We start from the raw sequence: 13,047 nt of genomic DNA, 5'->3' as shown, positions 1-13,047 counted from the left end.
TTTATACGATTGATTGAGTGATTGATTGATTGAGTGTTGCTGTTTGTTTGATGTCCAGTGGTGAATATTTCATATTTCATGCATAACGTTTTAAATTTATCTGGTTAGTATTAGTATTTTTAGTTTCATATTTATCATTACTATAATTCCGTCTATTAATTTCTATGAGGAAATTGATTATTTTTAAATTACGAGAACATCCAATTTTATTATATTGATAAATATGTTAACTGAAAATTATTTATAATTGGATAACCAACTTCATAGTTAAAAAAAACATGAATAATATTTAGAAAAAGTTTGTTGTCTTACAACTGTCAAATCAAACGTGTCTTATTTTCTTCCGTATATATTATAAATTTGCAATCAACAACACTGGTATCGTACTAATATGCGATTTAAATATTATATTTTTAGTAGTTGTTTAAGTAGGGCTACGAACATTCTTTTTGTGATAATAGTGTGTATTTAACACGTGAGTCTGGATATCGATCAATGAGATATAGATACAAATTATAGTGTAATATACATATATATTAAATCGGTGAACATATACAAGTTAATGTATGTTTATTTGTGCATTGTTTTGAATGAATTCTATATCATTTTCTGATTGGCGTTTAAATAGGTAAAGGGTGGGAGTTTCTGCCATATATGGATAATGTTTGACCTGGTTTCTTGAATATAAATCCCCGATCAGCTGATTCCGAGCTGTCAGACACTATAAGCCGGCCGGTGAGGATAGTATTCACGTACATTTGAAAGATCTGAAGGAAAATCAGATTGAGAAAATGACAGACATCCAAATGAACGGTACTGAGCTTCGATCTGATCCTTTGGCAGACGAAATATTACAAATTGTCAACGGTGCAACAAAATATAAGGTAAGCAAAGCTTTATAGTAAAAACTTTTCTCAAGGCAATATTACTTGTATATTTTTTTGTTTTTGTTTTTCAAGTTTATTTTATTAGATTTATTTTGTGAAAGAAAAAGTGATAATAATGTAACAACAGTTGTTTTTACATTATACTTGATCTACATATGCAAGCTCGTGTTATAAATAATGTTAACACAGTAACTGTCAAATTCTTGTTACGTAAATCTTGTGTCGTCATACTATTATTGTGAATGAGTATACCTTATTATATATAGACCGTCCTCTACTGGTATATAAATGTAAAGTACATTGTGGTAATGAGAAATATTTCAAAATCGAAATCAACAGGACGATAGCATACTGTTAATATGTTTTGAAATGGATAATTGTTCAATAGAGTGGTTTCATAAAAAATAAATATGACCCCAAAGTTTTGAAGTCGTATGAACAAATCAAATAAAAAAATGGGACAACAGTCAAAGGGAATCCAGCATGCCATTAAGGTTTTTAAAACTGATTTATCAATAGTTTTGTTCTTATCACCAAGACATTTTTTCTTCAAATTTATTCCATTTGGAATATAACAGCAATCTTGCATAAGAAACTGCTTCCAAAACGTATAATTTTGAATGTCCCAACATTTGAGGGGTTTTGAAAGTATTTGGGCTCATTGGCAGTGACAGTGTAAGTTAAATATTTTGTTACATCGCTGATATATTGAATCAGTAGCAGAATGTGTAATAAAGATTAAATACTTTAGATCGGCGCTTTAGGACAGGATTGAAAAACAAGTGGCTATTTATTTACATTAGATACGGGTAAACACTTGTTCACTAAACTGGACAATAACATTCTTCAAGGCCACGGTGTTTTCTTTCCAAACTACTGTCCATGAACTAAATGTACCTATTTTCTTAGCCTTGAACAAAATATGATTGATCAGCAGAAATATGAAATGTTCTTCTACAATACTTGAATCAACACTGCAAAATAATAAAAAAACAGGTATTTTGAAAATTAAACTGTGAAAATATCAATTCAAGTACAAAAATACTTTACTTCTATTCATATTAGCATTTGGGACAAATATAACATCATTGATGACTTAGTCAGACCTAACAACACAAACCTAAGTCTGATGGTGACTTAGTCAAGTCTGACTTGCCGCGAGCGTCTTTCCTCAATAATTTTTCATTGTTGTGTATTCACTGAACTCAAGTTAATTTTATAATTTGAAACCTTTGTAATGAAAGGCGTGGGACATGCAATATGCTGTTCTGAATCAGTCAATGAACTGAATTACAATTGTATAGATTTCTTTCTTTGTACATTTATAGGTTATATAATTATAATGACAAATATGCATATGTCTATTGTATTCGATTCTCTTTCTTTGAAGGTGCAAGTTATATTGATATCCATGTTAAGATTTATCAACGAGATGAAAAAATGTTGACATTTCATTATTTTCTAAATATTTTAAAATTTCCGAGCAGCAAAATTTCAAGTTTTGGGTATAGTTGTATATTAAATGATATGCATTAAGCAGTGAAAGTGACAGAGAAAAAATATTCAAACATACAAATTTTAAATTGTTCATAAATAATATAACATAAAATTATATGAACAATGAAAGCGCATTCTAAGCTAACATGCAGATAGCTTAAAGACTTTTCCAAACTTGTCCGATGTAATAAAAAGAAAACTTTTAATTTAGATTGTAAGAAATTAATGAAAGCACGTCATAGGCTAAAATATCAGAAATAATAAAAGCATATTTAGAGCTTAATTTTCAGTAATAATCAAAGCGTATTAAATTTCTAACTCAGTAACTGTCAGAAAAAGTAGAAGCATATCCCAAAGGAAGTCGGACCAAAATGATAAGAGGGTAGGAATTAACAAATAATACAGAGACTATTATCTATAAAACGTACTGGAATCATATTACTCTCTGTTTATTTTGATATTCTAACGTGTCTTGGTTTCAGTTTAAGGGCAAGCTGGGTCGCGGAAACAAGAGATCAAACCAAACAATTGTACCAAACATCAAATGAAAATTAAATATATCGACAATCTTACAAAAACCGGATTCAACAACTCAAACAAATACCACTGCACAAATATGTGCAATAATGTAAAACCTCTTCCATGTACGGATCACGCGTGAACACAGTGATTCAATTTTAATTACAAAAGCTTAATTTAGTTCATGGACAGGTATTCAACAATAAGAATGTGTGACAAAAGTATATTGCTTTAAACAAAGAAACTTCGTAACAAATAGAATTCAAATACATCCATATTTGGGCGTTGGTTTCTTATGTCTCTTTTACAGAATCCAAAAGAATGTATATAATGTACATATGAAATAAAGTTTTAAAATAATTTAGTAATGAACTTGGCTTTATCCTGTCAAAATGGTATTATAATGTATATAATCAAGACAAATGTATGATTTTGGGTCATTTTTGGAGATTGTGTATGTATAAATGTATTTCTGATTTTGACCAACCGCATACAACTATCAAAATCGTCCTGAACCTGCATGAAATATTTGCCACTGGACGTTAAACAACCAACAATCAATTGATCCAACTATCAAAGTATCTTCCGTGGATGTTATTAAGGATGATCATTTTCATAGGATTTCATATATAACAGAACGTACGAGAAACATTCCTTTCGGATCCATAATAAAAGAAAACAAGAGAAGAGAAGAGAAGAGAAGAAACAATTATTTCTGTAATTTCATAATCAAATAAACAAATAGCGATCCAACAACACAAGTTTAGTGTTAAGGCTTCTTAGCTTTTACTAAAAAAAAGTCAACGTTTCGTACCTTCAAAAATTCCTAGTTACATACCACCCGAAAATGTTTACCTCCAAGTGCCTATCTGGATTTTTTTTTATAAAGAATACTTCATTTACCGATACTATGGTAAGAAGAATATCTCTTTACTGCTTTTTAACAAGTTTTTTTTAAATGTTACCTTTTGTAGCTTATTTGAAAAGACATTGCAATTTGAGAAGTAAAATTCCTAGAAACGTAACAAGAGAGACGTCCCACATTGGTACATTTGAAAATAAGGCTTTGGTACAAATCCGTTATTTGTAACCACTCATATCATTTATGAGAGTTGCGTGTTAAAGTGCAGTATTTAAAATATTGACATAAACTAAAATATATATCTGAAGTATTTAAAGAAGAATTTGTCTGTGACTTCCTTATTTAACGTTGACATATATCATGACTTCACTTGTGCTTATAGCCCTGCTACCATGAGATCCAAGACCCCCCGGTTCTTGGTAATCAGATAAGTTTGGTGGTGTCGTTTGTACCGAACTTGTCCCGTTTTTACTTGTAAGCACTGGAATACATAATTTGAACATATTCCAACTTTTGAAGTTCAGAAAGGTGATAGCTAGACGGTTGGAATGTCAAGAAAGTTTAACAGTTTTATACTTGAAACGGTGTTTAAATTTTTCATTTATTACATAATCAGGACTAATCTTATTTTAAAACAAATTAAAGAAAGTATCCATAAATAAAACTTCAAGATTTGACACACATATATGTGATAACTGTCACCGGAATAACTTCACGCTATCGGTAAAAAGTTCAAAATTTGAAAAATGTAGGTTTGATTATTGGTTTGTTTAACCTCCATAATTTATAAGTGAAAACGAATAAGACAAAATGCTAAAAATTAAGATGTTTTTTGTTTGTTTATTCATTTCATTAGGGGAAGACCATTTGATAGGAGGTAGGGCGGAGGGGCATGAAGATTTTTTTTAGGGGATTGACTATTCATTTCTATCTGTTGATACGCGTGCTTATAGTTGAAAAGTAGATATTAAGCTTTAAACAAATGTTGATGATTGTGTAGAAAGTATAACCATTTTTTGAAAGTTTTGGCTTTTGCAAGCAGTGATGAGTTGTTGTGGAATCCAGCATAATGGGAAAGAGTACAAAAACTTTTGTTTTTGTGACCTTGGATTGAGAGTTGTCTCATTGGCACTCATACCACATCTTCTTTTATCTGTTAATCATTTTAGCATCAGTCATACATTTAATAATAACTACATAGGCAATTGCCCTACGATTTACAGCCCGAGGAAAGACAGATTAAAAACATTCATTGGTGTTTTATATTGAACCAAAACGCTGCAAAAGATATTTAGCTGGAGTTCTTTATCAAAGCTACTGACCATTAGCTCATTTATGAAATTTGAATAATTGACAAACGAAGTTTGTTCAATTTCATCCTGAAATATCATATGATACATGTTTAATTTACAGATTATGGTTCAATGTGTAGAATCCGGTTTCTTTGATGCCATAGAAAGCGTCGGAGAACCTGCATCACTGGAACTGCTATCAAAGAAGTTTGGATACGACCTGGAGATTTTGGAAAGACTGATGAATACATTAGTTAGTTACCGGTTAATCATTGTCGAACAAAACAAAAAGGGTAAGCATATGTGCCTGTAAACAATTAGCTATTTCCGGAGGGATGATTAAAACTGTAGAACAGGTGATGTTGAAAATAACTTTATCGTGACCATGCTATTCTAAAAACATGAACATTTAAACTACGTCAATGATGTTACTGATATAAGTTAATAGTTAATTTTAATATCCTCCCATAATTCCATTAATCTTAAGCGATCAAATGTTGAACCTTAATACTCTACAGAAAATTTTGCCCATTTTTTTTTTATATTTCTAGTGATGAGTCTTTGATCAAGATATAACTTTAATATTTCATGATGAATCTTGATTTCAGATAAAACGTTTTGTCTTGCAAATTTGAAAAACAAACTAAACATATTTAAACATTTAACTGCTAAGTCGTGACTTCCTCTTGTTAAATTGTAATGTGTTTTGACTTTGGTTCAAAATATTTGTAGATAAATATAAATATCTTAATTTTGACGAAAATACAATTTTATTTCAGGATCAAATACTTACAAAAATTCACCCAGTACATCCAAGTACCTAACACGATCTAAGAAACCAACAATGATTGGTTTAATCATGATGAGCGATAAGATGTGTTTACCCCTAACAGAAAATCTCCCCGAACTGTTGAAAAATGGTAAGTAATAGTTACATAGCTTGAACATCACCTAAAGTTACCCCTAGTTTTGGTGGAGTCCATGTTGCTTGGTCTTTAGTTTTCTATGTTGTGTCTTTTGTACTATTATTTGTCTGTTTGTCTTTGTTTTTTTTCTTTCTTAGCTGTTGTCAGTTTATTTTCAATCTATAAGTTTGAATGTTTCTCCGGTATCTTTCTTCCCTCTTTTTGTACCAAGCAGCTTCTGACGGCTATTTAACAGGTTGATTCCATTTAGCACTGCAGTGAAAAATGTTATGCTTGGACAGGTTCTTTGGTCTGAGAGGTATTTTTTTTCCAACAGAAAACAAAATTTTGTTTTTTTCTTACTGCTACTTAGAATAAGCCTTTGCTATTTTTTCTATATATGGTCTTCACATTTGATCTTTTTCTTTCAATTTTGAAATTATCAGAAAAATACAACAAATGTGTTTTTCTATAATGAATACTTTAGGGGAAAGACATTCCATACTTTTTTTTTTATTGAACACTCTTTAATTATAGAATCTCATTTAGGTTCAGTGTTCTTAATTTCTCCAACAGATGACGAACAAAAAAGTAGGTCATGAATCATCTTTTATAAACTTTTACATAGAAAACCTGCTGTTGTTGAATAAAATGTTAAAACTGCTAATTTAGACTAATTCTTATTGTTACGAGAGAGAGAGATTTGTTGAAAATAATCTCTACAGCATTTACATCAGTCAATGATTATACTAATGTTGAGAGCAAGATCTGAAGTGCATATGCACACTTTATACAAAATCCTCTTGTCACTTTTCTGTACGTTGTAAAACATAAAAAGCTACTTCGTTGCTATTTATCAGTAATTACAAGTCATGTATATTATGTCAAGTATGCTTGTTTGTTTCTAATTATATTCTGCAAAGTTCTCCGAATATCATAACCAGGTTAGAGAGATGTTTCGTGACCTAGTCATTTGTTCTTCATCTGTTCGAATCACAATCATAAAGCATTTACAAAATAAAACAAAAGTTATCAATATACATGTATATCCAATGTTGGTATTTGTATTTGTTGATTTATTTATTCTATCTGTAATCAGTTACTTTATTTGTATATTTGGTATATAATTTTTTGGTCTTTAAATTATGATTCTATTCGACATAAAATTGTGGCACGTTTTTTTCTTTTCTGTTTTAAGTACTATGCGATTTGGTTTTTTTTCTCCATCTTTATGTCCTGACTACAATATTTAAGGGATAGTGGTACTAAATTTATCGTTTGTACGTCCGTTAGTTCATCCGTCTAGGTTTGGAGTATAGTTTTGAATAAAGGAAGGTTCAAATATTGTTTCATGTAGTTCTCAATGAAGATGTGATGACATCAACTTAAAACCTTGTACACACATTTAAAAATAAGAAGATGTGGTATTATTGCCAATGAAACAACTTTCCAACAGTGACCAATGGCCAGCAACTTAAGTTCGCCGTACAATTACCACATAGAAAGCCATATAAATGTATAGGGCCTATATAACATGGTCAGTGAATTGGAAAGACAACAATATCATTTTGGAAACGACTGGGACGCAATAAAAATGTTTAGATTTTAAGCAGTATTTGTATTAGCTAAGGTTCACCACACGTGTTTCATTTTCTTACGTTGAAAGGTAGAGGTCTATGTCAAAGGGGAATAACCGTGATCGTTCCAAAAATTGACACATTTTCATATGGATCTGAAAAAATTATGAGCAGTGCACGACATTTGTGCAACAAAGATAGTGTCAATGTCCTTTTGTACAACGACCACTGCTATGTTATTCTAGGTTATGTTAACAAAATATGTTGTTTTTTTATCTTATTTTTTTTTATAGTAACGCAATCAGTCGTATGATATTGATAGTTATAATTCATGATTTGACATTACTTTGTTATTTTTCAATTGTCCAACATAACCTTGACTTTTAAAATTGGGACTGATAGGAATTCGTGCAATTATTTTCAAGGTTGGTACTTGTAAGTAGTTTCATATTATGCTACGATTAAGGAAATGTGTCCAAAAATATGAAAATAGCTTATGAAAATAAAGAGGAAAATAAAAAAATACTAAAATATTTGGGAAATGTTAAATACATAGTTTTAATATTTTTATTTGAATAAAATCGTACATGTATTACAACTATTATAACTACAGTGACCGGTTTCAATTTCTGTTGAGGTCGTCACAAGTTCAAGTGTGCCTGAAGTTGAATATGCAGATTTGAATTTGAGATATACATTAGTTTTTAAGTATATTCTTTATTATTGTTATTATTTTCACCTTAGCATAATTGTTGTTTATATGGGAAAACGTGTGTAGGTGTATATAAAAAGCAAGTACTCATTTCAAAATGAACTGATATAGCTTAAAGGTATTGATTTTAAGAATTACTTCATAAAATATAAATGTGTTTCAAAGAATATAAGATGTCATCAATGAAATATAATTTGGTCTTTCATGTAAAGTTACTTTTTCTTTCCTTTGCCACTGACAGTCACAGCTGTCGCGTGAAACAACTTGAATGACATGATGTTTCATTGATAAAAATGAAATGACTCACTACTAAAAAGTACATCACCTCCTACATCAAAATATGATAGAAAAAGTTTAATAATTCATATGTTACACTTTCTTTGATTGAATGAACATTTCCAATATTCTTCAAGGACATTGTTTTTTTCTAAATAAAACCTTTGAGTTACACGTTGTTTTGCTTTACATTTACAGCACATGTTCAATGTATTATAAACAATTATTGTAGACTTTCATTCATATCGAACATATGTAATTTTTATTTTAATTCACATGACAATTAACGGAAATAGATAAACATCAAGTTATTTTGTATCTACTAACTAATCAGAATAGTTATATATTTTATAGTTTCATCGATTTCAGAAAATAGGACAAAACTATCTCTGTTTTCTATACAAGTCCAGTTTAATTACTTTTGACGGCTTAATGACAAGATTGTAAATTAAGGGCGGGAGTTTTTGCGTTTGTGCTATTTGTTGTACCGGTATCTTTAGAGTGCATAGGTCTTCCTATACTATTTTTTATTTTATATACCTCTATGTAGCCTTTGTTTCCCGCGGATTGATATTTGAAGGCGGAAGGTAGAAATATCAAAAAAACACTAGAATAACCCAACAAAATGTCCATTCGCCTATTCCAAGTCGGGCAAACTCATTGTCTTTGGACATATGTAATGTGTTAAGTCAATTTGGTGTTTTTGTGTTGATTGTCTGGGTAAAATTTCTTTACTAGTTTTCTTGATTCTTTTCGTATCGGAGCTCGACATTTGATATGACACTTGTCTATGACTGTTTATCGTATTGATACATCTTATCTTTTGTTTCGTTTTGTTTTGTTTTGTTTGGTTTTGTTTTGGTTGTTTTTTTGTTTTGTTTTGTTTTGTTTTGTTTTGTTTTGTTTTGTTTTGGTTGGTTTGTTTGTTTTTTGTTGTTTTTTTTTTTTTGTTTTTTTTGGAGGGGGGGGGGTATCTGTTTTTTTATGAGCGTTCTATTCTGTCTAACAGGGGAAATGGCACTGTTCAAAAGTTTGTCTTCCAAAATCAGATAGAGCGGCATTGACTGTCAATGATTTGGTGCTTAACACCACCGATTTCTTCTCGAAACCTTCACCCGTTAAAGTTAAGGTCAAGAAGGTTACATTTTACTATTAACTTTTATTCTTACTTTTACTTTTAATGAAGACTGGCACATTTCAAAAATAAATGTTGAGTAAGAAGTGAAATAAACAGATTTCTTTTAATTCCAGGATTACCTAAGTTCGACATCAACAGAAATATAGCAGCCATGAAAAATGGCATGAATAAGAATGGTGTGAATCTAACAGACATAAAAAATGAAAAGAACATTACTGAAATGAAAATGAAAACAATCAAGATTGAGGACAAAATATCACCAACATGCAGTCCAACCAAAACAAATGTGTCAAAAAGTAATAAAATGCCACCGATGCCGAATGGAATGAATATGAACAAAATGCCACCCATGCCTAATGGCATGATGGCAATGAAAATGTCAATGATGTCAACTTCTATGATGTCATCGATGATGCCTAAACCAAATAACATGGACAATCCACCATGTGACATGTTATCTAAATTTATTATGTCTACAGATGCATTCTCTTGTTCGTGCGCCAGTGCTGTTGTGCGCGCTTTTGATCTCAGTCCTCATCGAGAAGCAGTTGATCTTGGTGGTATGTATTATAATTCAAAGAATTTTTTTTCTGTGCGAAAATTATCTGATAATATTTATGGGTTATTTCCCAAATAGGCTGAAAATTTTGATAACTGACAAATTTATCTGATCATGCAATAATGATGCATGATACCTTGTGAAGTTTGTGAAGAAATATAGTAAGAACTGTTTTAAATAACGGGCCCAAAAAAATAGCAAGCATCATTACATTTGATGGTACATCTGAAAAATCTCAACATCCTCATTCATATCACAAAGAGGAAGACCTTGGTTAAGGGAAATAACTCTTACAATCAGGACGTTTGTGTCATTTTCATAAATATATTCCAAGCTTCTATGTTACAAAGATTTTTTTCAAATCTGTTTCAGATAAATGCTTAAAAACAGTGATGAAACTTGACTTTACAAAAACATTACTGATTTAAAGAGTTTTCTCCCTGGACTAAGGTCTACCCAATCCCTACATCTTCTTTTGATAATGCCGGTTAAGCTACAACCATGCGTTTCTGTTCATTGATATTCAATATTTATGTTAAAGGTGGATCCGGCAGAATCTCAATCGAACTATCCAACACATACACCAACATGAAAGTAACGATGTTTGACTTGCCTCCAGTTGTACAGCTCGCACAGAAAATGTTCCCGAACAATTCAGACGGAACACTTCAGTACAAAGCAGGTTAGTTATTTATTCGATTTTGTTTGAAATCGACAGTTTATGTAAACTTCAACTACAATATCATCAAGGCTATAATAACACTTATGGTACAAAGTAACTGCTATCTGCATCAGGTGCACATTTCGACAATTAATATCTCTTCAGTGATGCTCGAGGCCAAAATATTTTAAAATCAAAACCTTTTTTTTTTAAAGAGCTTATAAGACTTCAGATTTGAAAACTCGGATGTAACATCTTCTTCAAGGTTAATGTTTATTGAATCTGCTTGCATTTTTTTATCTTATGTATATCTAAATATTTTATGCTGTATATTTCTTTTTTTTCAAATAGGAGACTTCTTTGAAGACGACATACCTTCAGGCGATTTATATATACTGGGACATGTTTTGCATGCCTGGGATGAGCTTCGTGTGGATCAACTTCTTAACAAAGTATTCGCTAAGTTACCACCAGGTATACATGATGATGATGAAATATTCTTAGATCTCTTTATAAAAGACTGTCAAACATAGGGTCATATTTGGACCCAATTAACAAATTTAATGATTCAAGATGATACATTTTTTAAGTGAAAAAAAAAGATGTGTCAGTAAGTTAGATAGAACTTTTTTCTGTCTAAAGTTTTAGTTTAGATCGTTGATTGTTACAACTAAATAGGTCAACATAGATATTTAAATTTTAAAATAAATACCTCAATATTTATTGGAATTATGAAAGAACAGTGCTATAAAAGAACATACATAAAAGAGGGGCAGTAAAACTCATAAATCGAAAATAAACTGACAACGCCATGGCTAAAATGAAAAGGACAAACAGACAAACAATAGTACACATGACACAACATAGAAAACTAAAGAATAAACAACACGAACCCAAATTAGTAATAGTTATCTCATTTGTGACATTTCGAGGCCTTTAATAGCTGACTATGCTTTGTTCATTTTTTAATTCTGTATGTTGACCTAGAGTTGATAATTTCGTGTCATTTGGTCTTTTGTAAAGAGTTGTCTCATTGACTCATACAACATCTTCTTTTTTTATATAACCTTCTTATTTCTTTTATTTCAGGTGGCAGTCTGTTGGTTTTAGAGAAAGTTTTAAGTGACGACAAATCCAGCCCAGAAATTTGTGCGACCAATGACTTAATTCTGGCTTTAATGTCGAAAGGAAAAGAACGCAATGCATCAGAATATCAAAAACTCTTTGCCAAGCATGGCTTCACAAATGTGCAATTCCGGTATATTGACGGGTACAACTACTGTGACGCAATCTTAGTCAAGAAACCGTTTTAAATTCTCTCTCCATCCACTTGGCGTTATGTTGTATTTTCAATAGACTCAAGAGGCCTGTTTGTTGTACTATGGTTTTAAATGGTCATCTAATAGGTCATTTTACATAAGTCTGTTCTTGGAAGTATGTAACATTCAAATGTTGATTTAATAGTAACTCTGAAGTATATTTGGACAACGAATTTACTCTGTTATCAAATATTTAAACAAAGTGACACTTTACTTTGAAAAAGAATGTCAGTATATTCTTTTGGTAAACTCGTTTTATGTGTGTATGTAGGGTGTCTATTGGAAATGAGTGGGTACAATAAATACTATTAATCGGCACATAAAATTTCAAAAATGATTAAAATTCCTCAAACCCTTTCAAAATTATTTAAATTTTGTGATGATATTGGGATATGGGGTTGGACACGTTTACAGATAGATACATGAATGTCACTTATGACCTTACTATTATTTTAGAATAATGTAATTAACATGTCGAAAATGGGTTTTTAGACTCAAAATGACACTTTAACGCCATAGGTTATGGTCAATCAAATAAGAGCAAAGGGGTACCAAATACTATATTTTGCCAAAATTTACATCTTTTAATACGATAAATAAAGTAATGGCAAAAATATCTTTTGGGATACGATTTTGGCTCATTTCCAATATCTGAAAATGGGATAATTTGGCAGTTTTTGCAGTTTTGCATGGACGCAAGAAGTTCGAAGCCATAATCAAGTTATTTAAAAACAATTTTATAAAACACACATATATATGAGAGATAAATATCGTATTGACACCCGAAAATGTTATTTGATAGATTTAATGTACTTTTTGAATTTCGAATTCAAGGGAGCAAAA

General features: G+C 30.8%; 1 protein-coding gene across 1 annotated transcript; it reads left to right on the top strand.

The window, feature by feature from the left end:
• The first annotated feature begins 694 nt into the window (after positions 1–694).
• LOC143071880 (acetylserotonin O-methyltransferase-like) lies at positions 695–12,338 on the top strand. Its single transcript, XM_076246520.1, has 7 exons — positions 695–884; positions 5,179–5,350; positions 5,837–5,977; positions 9,779–10,225; positions 10,766–10,906; positions 11,237–11,359; positions 11,975–12,338. Exons 1-7 carry the CDS (start codon positions 792–794, stop codon positions 12,196–12,198), a joined length of 1,341 nt encoding a protein of 446 aa, XP_076102635.1. The 5' UTR covers positions 695–791; the 3' UTR covers positions 12,199–12,338.
• Positions 12,339–13,047: the final 709 nt, after the last annotated feature.

The sequence above is a fragment of the Mytilus galloprovincialis genome, chromosome 4 (assembly GCF_965363235.1).
Source record: "Mytilus galloprovincialis chromosome 4, xbMytGall1.hap1.1, whole genome shotgun sequence".
Lineage (NCBI taxonomy): Eukaryota > Metazoa > Mollusca > Bivalvia > Mytilida > Mytilidae > Mytilus > Mytilus galloprovincialis.
Note: the sequence above shows the minus strand (reverse complement) of the source record. Positions and strands in the feature narration are given on the sequence as shown.

What these genes read in the sequence shown, in the direction of transcription:
- LOC143071880 (XM_076246520.1), top strand. Translation starts at nt 792, where the DNA reads ATGACAGACATCCAAATGAACGGTACTGAGCTTCGATCTGATCCTTTG. An exon ending in AACACTTCAGTACAAAGCAG is followed by an intron (nt 10,907 to 11,236) that starts GTTAGTTATTTA and finishes TTTTTCAAATAG; the next exon opens with GAGACTTCTTTGAAGACGAC. An exon ending in ATTCGCTAAGTTACCACCAG is followed by an intron (nt 11,360 to 11,974) that starts GTATACATGATG and finishes CTTTTATTTCAG; the next exon opens with GTGGCAGTCTGTTGGTTTTA.